Genomic DNA, 13,195 nt, shown 5'->3' on the forward strand with positions numbered 1-13,195 from the left:
CAGAAAGTCATCTCTGCAAGCCTTCTCTGCTGCTACTGAGAAAATGAAGCCAGAGCAAAGCTGGAGTCCCCACACTGTCTTCAGCAAGGCCCCCAGTTTTCCTGGGGCAAGGGATCTGGGGCTTCATAGTGTAAGAGCCATCACGCCCCTGGCCCAGGGGACAGTTCCCAAATCCCCACCTTAAAATGACTCTTTGGGGACGGGTGCCAGAGTTCTCTGTGCTCTGAGGAGCCAGTCGAGGTGGCTCAGTGTAGTGACTGGCTCAACTCTTGCCACCGTGTGACCCTAAAAACACTGACAGGTCCCTCTTTGCACCCACCTTCTCATCTACAAAGCAGGCAATGTAACGCACTGATCTCATGGGGGAAGGCTGTCGGGAGCCAGTGAGCTCAAGTGCCCTAAGTGCTTAGAAAGTGCAGGGGGAGTTTATCACTCCTCGGGGTTCAGAGTAGGTGTGGCTCTGGCTGAGTCACCCTGCACCCAAGTACAGCCTGGCTTTGATCTGCTGTTCATGCTAACTGTGGGGCTGCACACCATTTTATTTAAAAAGGTGTGTAGCTAAACAGAATTTCTAATCCTCGTGACATAAGCAAGCCTGGAAGAGAGGTACCACTCGCCTTGGGGAGGGTGGGAGCCGGTGCCACCATGGATGTGGTTGGAAGCTTTAGCTCAGGGAGCCAACACAAGCCAGGCTGATGTCAGCCACTCTATGGCCTGATGGGGCCCACAAGGGGCAGGCGCTGCCAGGTGTGCTGAGCAGCATGGGAATGAAGGACCCATGATCTGCGGTGAGCGTGGCTGTGTCTAACTGGCTGGGGTACCTTCAAGTAACTATTTGACTCTCAGTCACCAGGACCATGAGGTCCCTCTGCATAGCCCGAAGGCATAACGGCCCAAGAGGCCTGAGCCCCTCAGCCATCTCCACCTGGGCAGATCTTGCTACAGGGATCCAGTCTTCTCTCCCCATCTACTCTGTGGGTATCAGCAGGTGGGCTAGGGCTGAGTCACCTATTTCCTGGCTGTATGACAGTAAGCCCAGGCAGGCTGCTGTTCCATTTCCAGCCCTGGAGAAATTGTGGGGTGGAGATGGGGCTGATAAGAGGAGTTGATTCTGCCCCATTCAGGTCTGGGTAAAAGTCCCTGATTGCTCCCCACCTCACTTCTCCCATCCTCCTCCCACTCTTCACCTCAAGGTGTGACTCACTTTCCACTTGGTTTAGGGGAAGGGGCATGAGTGCTGAGTGAGCAGTGTGTGTGTGGGGGTGACAGGGGGTGACCTTCAGAGGTCTTCTCATTGTCTCAGTCATGCCCTGCCACTGTGGAACAACGTGCACAATCCAGCCCAGCCAGTGGGAGTATTTGTGTGTGTTTTTCACCCTCTGAAAGACTCAGGATGACTTGATCTCAGCTTCATGGGGAAAAGCCTGAGGTGAGGGAAGGTAGGTAGAGAATACATTTGATAGGGAACCTGGGACTGTTTCGGGGGTCCTGTCAATGGAAAGAGCACTGAACTTGGACTCAGAAGAACTGAGCTCATGACCTGGTTCTCTCACTAGCTACTTCTTTGTGGCTGTTTTCCCATTTGGGAAATGCAGTTGGAAACATCTCTAAGATCACCTGAGCGAGACTTCCTTCACTCGGTCTAGAAGATGGTTGGCTACAGGGGGGTTAGCGTGGAAAGCATACCTCTCACTCCCTAGGGCGGACGTCAGGAATTGTCTTAACCAACCCCCAACCAGTCTGCGCTTCTTGAGAAACAGACTCAGAGCAAAATGACACATCCGAAACCCCAGGCTGTACTGGGATTGTGGTAACCCCTCCCCGCCACCCCACCCCAACTACCATGATAGTCTGGTGTCATTCAGCATCTAAGCCAGCATCTAAGCTCTGCCCTTACCAGGCCCCCACTGGTGACCTTTTCTGGTCCAGTGATGTTCTGGGCCCAGTCCTGAGCTCAGCATTGAAGGGAATACAAGTCTTCACACCCTACTGGCTAGTCACCCATGAGCTCCCCCAGCCAGCTCCCAGCTCACCCTGACGGAGCTCCGCATGGGGCCCAGATCATGGTTGTAGGCCTCCACTATCAGCACGTGGGATGAGTTCCGCTCCCGGTCTAGGGCCCGGGGTCCTCGCATCAGGAGCCCGTTGCTGACATGGATTCGGAAGTTGTTACCTTGGTTACCTGTATGGAGGGACAGATGAGAATCCTGAAATGTGCCTTGGAGCAGGATGCTCATGAGATGGGGAGAGAGAATACAGAATTCAGGCCCTACATTCTCAGGAGTGTGGCTAAAGGAGGCAATGGCAAGGAGGCTTCTGCCTCGTGCTGTCCTGGTCTGGCAGGATCTGAAGGAGGGGATAAAAGCTTACTCAGTATCCTCCTTATGGGAAGACTGGGGTCCCCCACCATACTCGTCCCCAACCAGGGAACTCAGTGAATTTAGTATTTCAGAGGGTTCTGGGGCACGAATAAAGAGCAACTGTAACCCAAATTCTCTGTGGGTGGTTGAATCCAAGATTTTAAAGACACCACTGGGCTGGGCCAACAACCATGTTCCCATCTAGTGGTAACAGCACCTGATTTTTCTCCGAGGGCTCCACCTACTCCATTCTCATGTGGTTTGTGTAGGGGGAATTTTACGCCTTATTTCCAGAGTGGCTAAATCAGCATATTTATTTTTTGGCCGTCGTGATTGGTTCAGGGATGGCTACTTAATTCTAGTTGGACCAATGAGACTCAGACTCTGGGGGGCTGTCTTAGTGCTTAAGACCATAATGATTGGCTCAGGGGTGGTCATGAGATTCTAATTCAACCAATACAACTTGAACTTGGGGGTGTCTGAACCATGGTGATTGGTGCAGGGGTGGGCACATGAAGCTCAGTCTCTAAGGAACTTGCTGCTAAATGCCTTGGTCTAGTGTGAGGAGTTTGGGAAACACTTTGAAAGGACACAAAGAACTTGGGAGCATAGCAATCAAGTGCATTAATAATCTTAAAGACATCCAACTTGGTGCAAGCGATTGGAGAATCCCTGTGTCCTCCCTCTGGGTCATTCCTGTGAAATGCTTGGGGCTTCCTTGGCCTCACCTCCAACACCCTTGGCAGCCTACTGAAGCTCTGTCCTCTCAAGGGCAGGAGGACCAATGACCCTTACCCTAGGCAACCACTTACCATGTAGGATGCGGTACCACACACGTCCAAACTCGCCTTCATCTGCGTCTGTGGCCTTGAGCTACGGCAGAAAGAGACATGGAGGTTACTGATTGAATGACACCCTGCAGGGGAGATGTTGCAGGAGCCCCTCTCCACTCCACCCCTTTCACCCAATGTCTGTATTCCATACGCAGGCTGGGGGTGCAGAAGAGAGAAGGACACATCTGTGTTCCTCATCCCACATAAAGATACCTGACGGCTGGTGGGTCCATGCTGCCAGTTTGGGCCAGGGGTCTGCCAGCTCTCTCCCTGATTCTTCTCCAGGGTTGCCATTATAGGAGGTGATGGCACTGTAGCTCTCTGGACTCCTGCTCTGCCAGGTCTCTCCTTCAGCCTCAGTTGGGTGGCTATGTCTTACCCTCAGGTCCTTAACCCGAGGCCATCTGGCCAGATCATGTCCCCATTGGGCACTATACAGTATAGAGGCCATTGTGTGGAAACTGTCAGGGTATGCTTGATAGGGTTAAAATTTAGCTTCCTGCTCAACAGGAAAGATTGGGAGGCTTCAATAGATAAAGGGAACCAAAATGTTGCCATGCAAACTGGGTCATAAAACCTTGGGAGGTTTGAACAGATAAGGAAGACAAGCCATAAAACCTACAAAGCATCAAAAAGGCTTTTGTGAACTTCAAGGAATGCAGGGCTAATACTGACCAGAGAGATAGCCACCTGTGAAAACTGGTGCCCAGAATTCTTGCAAACCCCCCACAAAATCAGTATACAGAGAGCCTCAAACTCTTCCTCAGCGCTGATGAACATTCCTATCCTTTCCGCTGCTCCCTTCAGCAATGTATCCAATCAGCTGCCTTTTCTGCCCTCCAGTCTTTCTGGTGAATCCCTTTACCCCCACACCCCCAGCAGCCATCTCAGTCCCCTGTGACAGGAACCCTGAAACCCCACCTCTGGAAGGAGGGCTCCATGTTAGTTCACATCCACGCTCACTCCAGTCAGTTCCATATTTTTTGCTCAGGTGCACCTCAGGCTTACGTACTGTCTCCTGTGGGACTTCGGGTGGGGCAGAGGAATGGGGTTCTCACGGAGCTGCTGTCTAATGCTTAGCCCTAGCTCCAGGGAGACCTGCCACACCAAGAACTGAGCACTTAATCTACCTGCTCTACACCTGGAATAGGCAGACAACACTCCCGCAAGGTGAGGTGGGCAGGGGCCTGAGGCTGAGGAGACTCCATGGCGCCCAGCACATTGTCCCTTACGACTGGTGACTTTCCTTGTGAGCACAGGATGCTCCCTGTCCTGGGTCTGTCCCTCCTGTTTTTCCACATCTCACTGCAATCCTGGGGTGTGCGCTGGGGCGGTCAAGTTTTCCTGACAACAGCCAGCAGCAACCAGCCCAGGAAAGTGAAAACTGAATCAATCACAATCTCCTCTGTGGATTCTGACCTTGGGTTTAAAGGAAGAGCCAGTCTCCCCAGAGGTGTCCCAGAAATAGCAGTTTTCCTCCTGGCATCTGGCTCAGCCTCCACCCTCCTCCCCGGCTCTTTCCACGCCACACCAGCCTCCTGGCTAGCTGTTGAATACCGAGTATACTCTGTGCCGCAGGGCCTAGCTCTTGCTTGATGTGTCCACTGCCTGGCCACTTGCCTTCCCTTGCATCTCTTTCCCTCACCTTCAGGTCTCTGCCCAAATGTCAAGGAGGCCTTCCTTGACATTTTATAAGAAATTGAAGGTTCACCCCAAGAGTGAGGCCATCGCACCCCAGTCACCCTCCAACACATCCTGTACTTGTTTATTTTCTATATCCCCATGGAAAGAAGGGGCTGTGTTCACTATTGTATCTCTAAGTCTCTGGAAGAATGATCCCGCACATAGAAGAGTCAAATATCTGTTGAATGAGTAAGTGAATGCAACTCATGCGACAGGTATTTGCTGGAAGCATCTGCAGGCCAACCTGTTCAAGGCACTGGATGCCTCTGCCCATGCCTGCCCACTTTAGGGGAGAGCACCCTCCCGCACCTCCCCCCACCCCCAACACACACACACTGACTTGCGGGGTGATGCTTGCTGGAAGGCCACGCCTCTCTGGTCCTCAGTTCATGCACTTGGGGTTGGGCTGGATGAGATGGGCCCTCAGTCACCTAATGGGCCGAGAGCCCTGGGATATCCCCACCAACTGGGGTGTGCTAGGCTGCTGTTATTGTGGGCTAAGAGCAAGAGTGAGTAGCTGAATATCAGAAACTAGAGATCCCCAAAATGGAGTGGGCACCGGGCTCAGGTCTTGGGCAGGGACCCTGCTACCCCCACCATGCTGTATTTCTGGGGGCTTGGGGTGCTGTGATGGGGAACCTGCTTAACACTAGGCTGTAGAGTGTGCAGTCAGTTGCCGGGGAAGCTCTGGCTTGTATGAAGAGAGCATGCTGGGAGGGGAGGGGAGGAGGGAAGGAGGAACGAGGAGGGAGAGAGGGAGGGAGGGAGAGAGAGAGGTGTGTGTGTATGTGTGTGGGCATGCCCGTGGAATCACCACCACGGCCTGGCTGGCTGTCAATCTACTGCTTTCTGCCCTATGATCACTTTGACCTTGAAAATGCCTCTTGCTCCTCCCTTCTGTAGCTCAATACCTTTAAAAGGAAGGTGCCTCCTGGGAAGCTGAGGGGCCCAGGGAACAAGGCAGGAGGGGAGGAGGGAGCTGCCATGCCCAAGCTCTGCTGGCTCCCTCCCACTGCAAGGCTTGGAGCCCCTCTCCCGGGTAACCTGGCGGCTGGCAGCCAGTGAATAGCCACCCGCTGGCTGCCCCCCGACTATACCATTCCAACAGCCAAGGGGGGAAGGTGAGAGCCCTGGGTTCACAGAGGCAGTTAACTCTCCCCCTGCATCCCCACAGCACCCCCTGCACCTCCAGAGGGCTCCAAGGAGACAGGCTGGAGTGAGGCCACTGGAAGCTTCAGAGCTGCAGGCTCCTCTACTGTGGCTCCCCTCGCCCTCTTCCCAGCCCAGCTGGCCATCCCTACCCTCTAGCTGTCCCCTCCTCCAAGGCAGGGCCCACGCTCTTCCAGACAAGGCCAGGTCCAGCTGGAGAGTGAGAGGAGGTGGCCCTCTCTGTCTGTCTTGGTTAAGGGGCACGGGCACCGCAGAGCTCAGAGTGGGCTGAGGTCACGGGCCTCCCTTGGACAGCTGAGAAGACCTCCCCACCCAGCTCGGACTGCTGAGGCCTGATTCTGAGGTCACCACTTGCAGCACTGAAGGAGAAAGCTTGGTGAGGAAAGCAGGGGCCAGACCCTTGCTGGGGCCCCCTGGGGAGGATGTGTGTGTGTATATGCTTAGGCCTGGGAAGTCCCTTTGCTTTTGTAGAGAGTGGAAACAAGACCCAGTGAGGGGCAGTGGCTAGCCCAAGGCCACACTGGAAGAAGCTCAAGGCCTCGGCTCATGTCTGCCCACTGATTTTAAGGGGTAGCATCAGATTGCCCAGCACTAACTGGCTGGGTGACCCTACGTGTTCTGAGGTCAGCCTCCTCTGCTCGTAGGCTCTGTCCGTTGGAGCAGAGAGGAAAGAAGGCTCTAGACTGATCTTGCAGAGACATATCTAGAGCAAGGCATTGGGCTCCTGTGAGCAGGGGCAGCTGATAGCCAGCTTTTGCTTTGCTGGCTGGTCAGAGGTGGGGGTCAAGAAGCCTGGCAGCTGGAATTGCTATGTGTGCCTGAGGGTGGCTTGAGGTTTTCAAAGCTTCAGAATCACTGCTTCTAGGGAACTATTCTGATGCCAATTACAGTCACTTACCTTTGTATTATGAAGTGTGCCCCTAAGGACTGAAGCCTGGACCTGCTATCCCAACAGGGTCTCCAGGTCCACGCGAAAGTACTGAAGTAAGGAACATGGGGGCTAGCAGGATTGAGACGTCTCCCATTTCAATCTGTCCTTTCCTTACACCCAGCCAGGCCCTGCCCCGGGGAGGACAGTTAGTTCTCGCCCTCTGGGAACCCCCAGTCTCCCTGAGGCTCAGATTCAAGGAAGGGCTAACTCATGTATGGCTGCCCGGGCAGAGCACTCTCCAGGCCTGATGCCTGGAAGGCAGAGGCCCTGGGCAGCAAGACGGGCATCAAAGTTTCCAGTGGGAACTGGGAGGGGTGGCGCTCTGTCTGGAAATGCGGGAAGGAGTGGCAGGGAGCGGTGGGAGGTGGCACAGGCAAGCACATACCCTCAGCTGGCTGACACAGGGAGCTGGGAGTTAAACCCTGCAGCTGTTGGTGAGTACCTGGGGTGGGCACAGGAGCTGGGGGTTGGGTGGCCACTCTCCAGCCCCCCACTACCTGCTGTCACGGGCTCTGTGCAGCCCACAGACAGCGCCTGGCATGACTTAACGCGCCCCCTCCTGCCGGGTGTCAGCCCCAGAAACTCAACCGCGAGTGAGACTAGGCCACTGGCTGGGACTAATGGAGGGGAAATCTGCTACCCCTGTCTCCTGAGGTCTCCAACGTCAAAGCAAAGTGATTGTTTGTTTGTTTTTTATCAGACCCGCTGATAAATACCCTAGCCTGTGTTTCCCGACACTAAAGGATTAAACATCACCCATGCCGTCCGGCAAACTGAATGCAGCCTGCCCACTGTATGTTTTGTTTGGCCCGTTGTAGCACGTTAAATATTGGAAAATTCATCTCGAAATTTTTTGAAATCCAGTTTGGACTTTGGAATTTTTCTTTTCTTTCTTTTTTTTCCCCTCTCTCATCTTCCCCAAATTTTAACTGGTTGTCAACATTTAAATTGCAGCAGAATTTGCTTACAAATCCAGATTTCTGGCTTCTCTGGAAACTGGAAGAGAGACCACAGGGGCCTACAACTCGGGTCTTCTGTGGGTCTGGCTGGGACAGCACCGCACCCTTCAGAGGGCGCAGCCAGCTCTCTCCAGGTGGACCTGCCCACCTGCCCTCTGGGGCCACATGTTATGGACCTGCCAGGCTGTGCAAGCACATTAGTCTGCAGCCCCGAAGCATCCAACCAAAACTCAACCTGGCTATCTCTGAGGGCCATCGGTGGGGGGATGGCAAGTGCTACAGGGGACCAGAGTCTGGGAGCTGGTGCTCCCCGGGAGAGCTCCTGTACTCTGTGGGTTATGTCCCATGTTTTCTCAGAGCAACTCAGCGAGCCTAGAGGGCAGGCTGGGGCCGGGAGCCAAGACACCTACTTTGGGGCTTCCCTAGGCCACCGGCCCTTGCCTGGCCTCAGCGTCCTTGCTGGCCACGGGAGCAGGCAGTGGGCTTGTGGGGGAGCACAGAGCGAGCGCCAGCGATGCTCGGTGGCAGCAGATGGGCGCCTGGCAACACGTGCCCCTGTGTGGCCGGTGCTGACCTTGTGGAGTCTCTTGAGAAGCCAGACAATCAGCACTGACATGCAGTCTCTTGTTTTGTGTTTATATTCAGTAAAATTTACGATTAATCAAAAAATTGATCAGGATACCACAAAGACTCAACAAAACATACGGCAGGGCGGGTGGGGGGGGGAGGGTGTCCCCAAAGTGCTGACCTAGGCATCAGGTGATCATGAGAGTTCTCACCAGCTGCAACACCCTGTCATCCTGTAACCAAGGACTCGGTTCTGATCACAAACAGTTGGAGTTTGTCTTAGATTCTAAGTTTTCAGGTCAGAGACTGTTATAATTGTTATAACTGTTATAATTCATGGACTTGATTTTAAAATTCTGGTAGTTTCTACGGGGGCGTGAGGGGCAGGTGAGCAGGAGGGTTTGCAGCAAGAGCATCTGGTGTCAGGCCCAACTCCATCACTGACCTGTTGTTCTGCAACCTTAGTCTTTCACCTTGCCGAGCCTCTCTCCTAGCCTGTGAAATGGCCACCATGCCACCTGCAGCTCGTGCCACAGCACACGCCCAGCAAAGTCTTTCCTCCCCACCTGAGCCCAGCTGATCTGCCTCTAAGCTTCTGTCCCATTCCTATTGCAGGAACCATGAGCACAGAGGGCCCCAGCCCCCTTGCTTTCCTCACAGCTCCAGCGAGTCCAGGGAGCCCCTCCGAGATGACGGGCCACCTGCCCATGCTCGTCGCCCTGGCCTGCATCTTCCTACTGCTGGCCACCTGCCTGCTGTTCATGACGCTCTGCAAGCCGGCAGCACTGGACCCGAGCCGCCAGCAGGCTCGTGAGTGCATGCCCCACCACCCCGGGAGCCCCAGCGAGCCCCAGCTCCGGCTCTGGAAGCGTCTGGGCTCCCTGCGCCGCTCCCTGCACAGCTTCCGCAGGGGCTGGTCAGCCCCTCGACGCCCCCTGCCAAGCCGCAAAGACAGCCAGGACTGTGAGTGCACAGAATCCACCAAAATGTGATGGGGGGGCCGGGGGGCCCTCCTCCAGGGTCGATTTGCAGACTCTCCTGCCAAACTGGTCTGGCGCTGCAGGGGTTCACTGCCTATGCAGCCTGGGTCACGTGCACACCCTCAAAGTCCCCGTGTGCCCAGGCCCCTTCCCAGAGGGGGTCCCCAGAAGGACATGCTCCTCGCAGACCCTGTAGCTAACCTGCTAGAAGATTCCCGGAATAGGTGCTGTGTATTGGCAGCCACCTGGACATGTGGCCACAGCTCTAGGGACACAACATGGGGCGCCCAGGTCCCATCTCATCCACCTCCAGAAAGCAGTGTCCTGCTTCCCAACAGAAACCTCGTCGGCCCTCCAGATGCCAAAGTCCAAAGGCTCCTTCCTGCTAAGTGAAATATTTAGTCCATACTGGGAGCAAGTGCTGTCTGTTCTCTGTGTCAACTCAGTGCCCAAAGAAACCTGGGACTCCTCTCCTTGAGTCTCCTGCCAGCATCTGCCTAGTGATCTGTGGGAGCAGCCAGTACCCTGGTGGACGCCAGACCTGGGTGCATTTGGGGAGGAGGGGCAGCGGGGGGCTCTCCCTATCACCTCGCTTCTCCTGGCCCCCCTTCAATGGAGGTTTCTGGGTGGGTCACGAAAGGGCTGAGGATGGGCTAAGAAGCTCCTGAGAGAGGCCAGGACTGATGCTGTGGTGGAGTGGCAGCGGGCTGGGTGCTTCCCCCGGCCTCTGAGGATACACTGTAGTGGCCCCAAGTCTCACCTAGGTGGCAGCTGTGGCCTCAGGCCTGAGACCTCGCGGGCTGTGCTGTGTTTCTGACATCTGCTTCATTGGGGCAAATGTCAAAGCCATCCCACCCCAAGGAGTACTTCTTGGAGTGCTTCTCTTCCTAAAGCCCAGCTAAACATTGATTGGAAAGTGGGCAGAAAGGGTCCGAGCTACCGAGCTCCTGCACAGTGCCAGCTCCCCAGGGCCACCTGCGCTCTGCTACACAGCTGCCCCACCTCACCCTGGCATGGTTCACAGTGCAGCCAGCTACGGACTCTCAAAGAATGAGCTCCAGTTTCACTACTTCCCAGCTCTAAAACCTTCACTGGCTCCCTCCTGCTGGATCCACAAAGCCACGGATTCCTACTCTGACGTTCAGCACCCTCTGGGAGCTGGCTCTGAACTCAGTCTAGCCTCTTGATCCAAGACGCCAGGCAAACCAAACTACCTGTCCTGCCCTGGCTGAGGCTTGATACCTTCCAGGAAGCCTCCGTACTCTCCAGCTGAAAGCCGCCTCTGACCTGGAACGGCCCCTACCCTTGGTACCGCTCAGGGGAAGACAGGGGTCTCGTCCTCCCAGCAATGGGGCCCATCCTTGGCTGGGCCTGCACCTTCCTACAGTCTGGATGTTCACGGGAAGACACTCACAGTCTAACGCCTCATGGCTCTGGACCTGGAAGTCTGAGACCTGTCTCCTGAGTGAAGGCTGGCTCCAAATGGGTGCATACATCCCTAACCCCCCAAAGCCAAAGCAGTCTTGGGGGTGCCCGCTTCTTCCCTGGAAGCCACAAGGAGAAGGTTTCTGTTCAAGTAGGCCCTGCTAGAGAGACCACTGTGCCTGCCTTCTAGACCCCTCTGTCATCAGAGAGAATCTCTGGCTTGGCCAGAGACTTCCTTCCAGGGTCTTGGAGAAGTTGCCAGAATGTGTTCTGAGAAATGGGGAGAATCAGAGCTGCCCTAGTTTACTCCGGGATTTCAGTCTGAGTTTGTTGGGTAAATACAAACTAATTCCTAGGGCTAGAAAGTGGGACAAACCTCCTCACACAGTGCTTTGCTGTTCCTTCCTTTGCATCTTCTCCCCACCCCCTGCTTTACTTCCTCCAAGTGACATTCCAGGCTAAATCCTGCCTGCAGTCAAGCCCACATGTTGTCCTCTGGCCAGCAAACCCCGACTGGCACTGGGTGTTCCTGGGCATTAGGGATGGATGGGAAAGGTAGGGGAAGAAGAAAAAGCTGGGGATGGGAGAGGACCCTCAAAGGCCTAGCTATCCCCTCAGGCATGCCCTGAGGTTGGTCCTGGGCGACCCAGGTTATTAGACCAGGGAGATCGCCTTCAGGACCCCGCAACTTTGTGAGGGGGTACTGCTCTTCATGCCCTTAGAGTGGAGGTCCAAGGGGGAAAACCTCTTTCCTCCTTCTGGAACCAGTCACTAGCCCCTTGCATATCTTCATGGCTTTCTGGACCCTCCATGCTCTGGAATCAGCACCCAGTTCCCAGCTCCCAGCCCTAAGCAGGGAAGTGGGCACTTCCCCAGCCTCCCACGCTCCTCCCCTGCCATGCCCTGGAGCCCGCCCCAGCGGACAGGCCCAGATCTGCTGTGTTTGGCTCAGTCTCCAAGCTGGAAACCACTCTCCCCTCTCCCCAGCTGCTGAAGAGGGGTAATTTATTCCTGGCCCTCTTCCCTGGGCAGCAACTGAGGCCCCTGGGCAGGAGGGGGAGGGCACCAGAGCCTCATTTTTAGGTCCTCTGACACTCAACGGCTGTTGCTCTAGCTGCCTGGCAAAGGAGCACTTTCCTCTTGAGCCTGTTTACCTCCAAGGAGGTGCTCCGGCCAAGCACCCTATGAAAGCTGCTCTGTTCTGGGCCTCCTGGGGCCCTGACTCTCTTGCCTCAAGTTTCTTCTGGGAAAATGTGGCATCTCTGCCTCCTCCTGACTCTGAAAGACCCTTCTGGGTGGGATGGAGGATGAGGACAGAGTTGTGGGGTGGGGGAGGGGGAAGGAGCTGAGGCCTTCCTTCTGTTTGCATGGAGCCAGAGCCCTGTCCTCCAGTAAGCTGGGGGCCGAGTCTCTGGGGGAGGCAAGGAGGGGCCTGGACCCTCCTGTCCCCAGAGCGCTGGCAGTTCCGAGCAGCAGCAGGACCCTCCTGGCCTCTCCCTGCCGCGGTGCCTCCCAGCACAGGCCGTGGCTCAGCTGCAAGCTCTTCCCCAGGCTGCCACCGGCCCCGGGCCTGTGGCCACTTGCCTGCACGATGCTGTGGCCTTCGGGGATGTCCTCCGGCACGCTAGCCTCATAGCTGCTCTGCAGAAAGATGGGCCGGTTGTCGTTCACGTCCAGGACGGTGACAAACACGGTGGCGGTTCCCGTGTGCCGCTTGCCGACGGGGCCGTTGTCTGTGGAGGGGAAGGCGGGATGGGCGTGGGCTGTCAGCACTGGGGCACCCTCCTGGGCACCCTCCTGGGCACATGCACATTCCTGGGCCCTGGCCAGACACGTGCCCTGGTCGCCTGCCCACGGCAGCCTGTGCAAGGGCAGCTTGCTGCCTTCTGGGAGTAGAAGTCACACTCCCAGCAGCTCTCGGTTCCAGGCCTTATCCTAACTCATCCAGCCCTCACGAGCCTGTGAGGGAGGTGCATCTGTTTACAGACGAGGTTACTGAGGCACGCGGTGGGCTGAAGGGTGGCTCTCCAAAAGATATATCCTTGTCAAGTCTCTGCAAAGATGCAAGTGGCCATTTACTGGGAATGGGGTCTCTGAGGATGTGATTAAGTTAAGGATCCCGCGATGAGGTGATCCTGGATTTCCCAGGCGGACCATACAGATGGAAGGAGAGGAAGATTGGAGCCAGAGAGAACCAGGCCACGTGAAGTTGGGGCAGAGGCTAGAGTACTGTAGCTACCGTTTGGGCCTACCCAGGGCCACCCAGGGCCACTCAGGGCCACCCAGA

General features: G+C 55.7%; 2 protein-coding genes across 2 annotated transcripts in view; one reads left to right on the top strand and one right to left on the bottom strand.

Annotated features, from left to right (window-relative positions):
• The window catches only part of CDH23 (cadherin-related 23), a 330,906-nt gene that overhangs the window by 76,600 nt on the left and 241,111 nt on the right, over positions 1–13,195 (bottom strand). The window contains exons 25-27 of the mRNA XM_004681069.2: positions 12,493–12,641; positions 3,173–3,233; positions 2,034–2,182 (exon numbers count right to left, since the gene is read on the bottom strand). Coding sequence (XP_004681126.1) covers positions 2,034–2,182; positions 3,173–3,233; positions 12,493–12,641 — 359 coding nt within the window. The remainder of the gene's footprint in view (positions 1–2,033; positions 2,183–3,172; positions 3,234–12,492; positions 12,642–13,195) is intronic.
• Positions 9,124–9,495, top strand: LOC105853492 (chromosome unknown open reading frame, human C10orf105). The gene has a single exon (XM_012723440.1). It carries the CDS (start codon positions 9,124–9,126, stop codon positions 9,493–9,495), a length of 372 nt encoding a protein of 123 aa, XP_012578894.1.

This window comes from Condylura cristata, unplaced genomic scaffold, assembly GCF_000260355.1.
Source record: "Condylura cristata isolate star-nosed mole 26May11 unplaced genomic scaffold, ConCri1.0 scaffold00011, whole genome shotgun sequence".
NCBI lineage: Eukaryota > Metazoa > Chordata > Mammalia > Eulipotyphla > Talpidae > Condylura > Condylura cristata.

Excerpts from the sequence above, each read along its gene's own strand:
- LOC105853492 (XM_012723440.1), top strand. The coding sequence starts at position 9,124 with ATGAGCACAGAGGGCCCCAGCCCCCTTGCTTTCCTCACAGCTCCAGCG.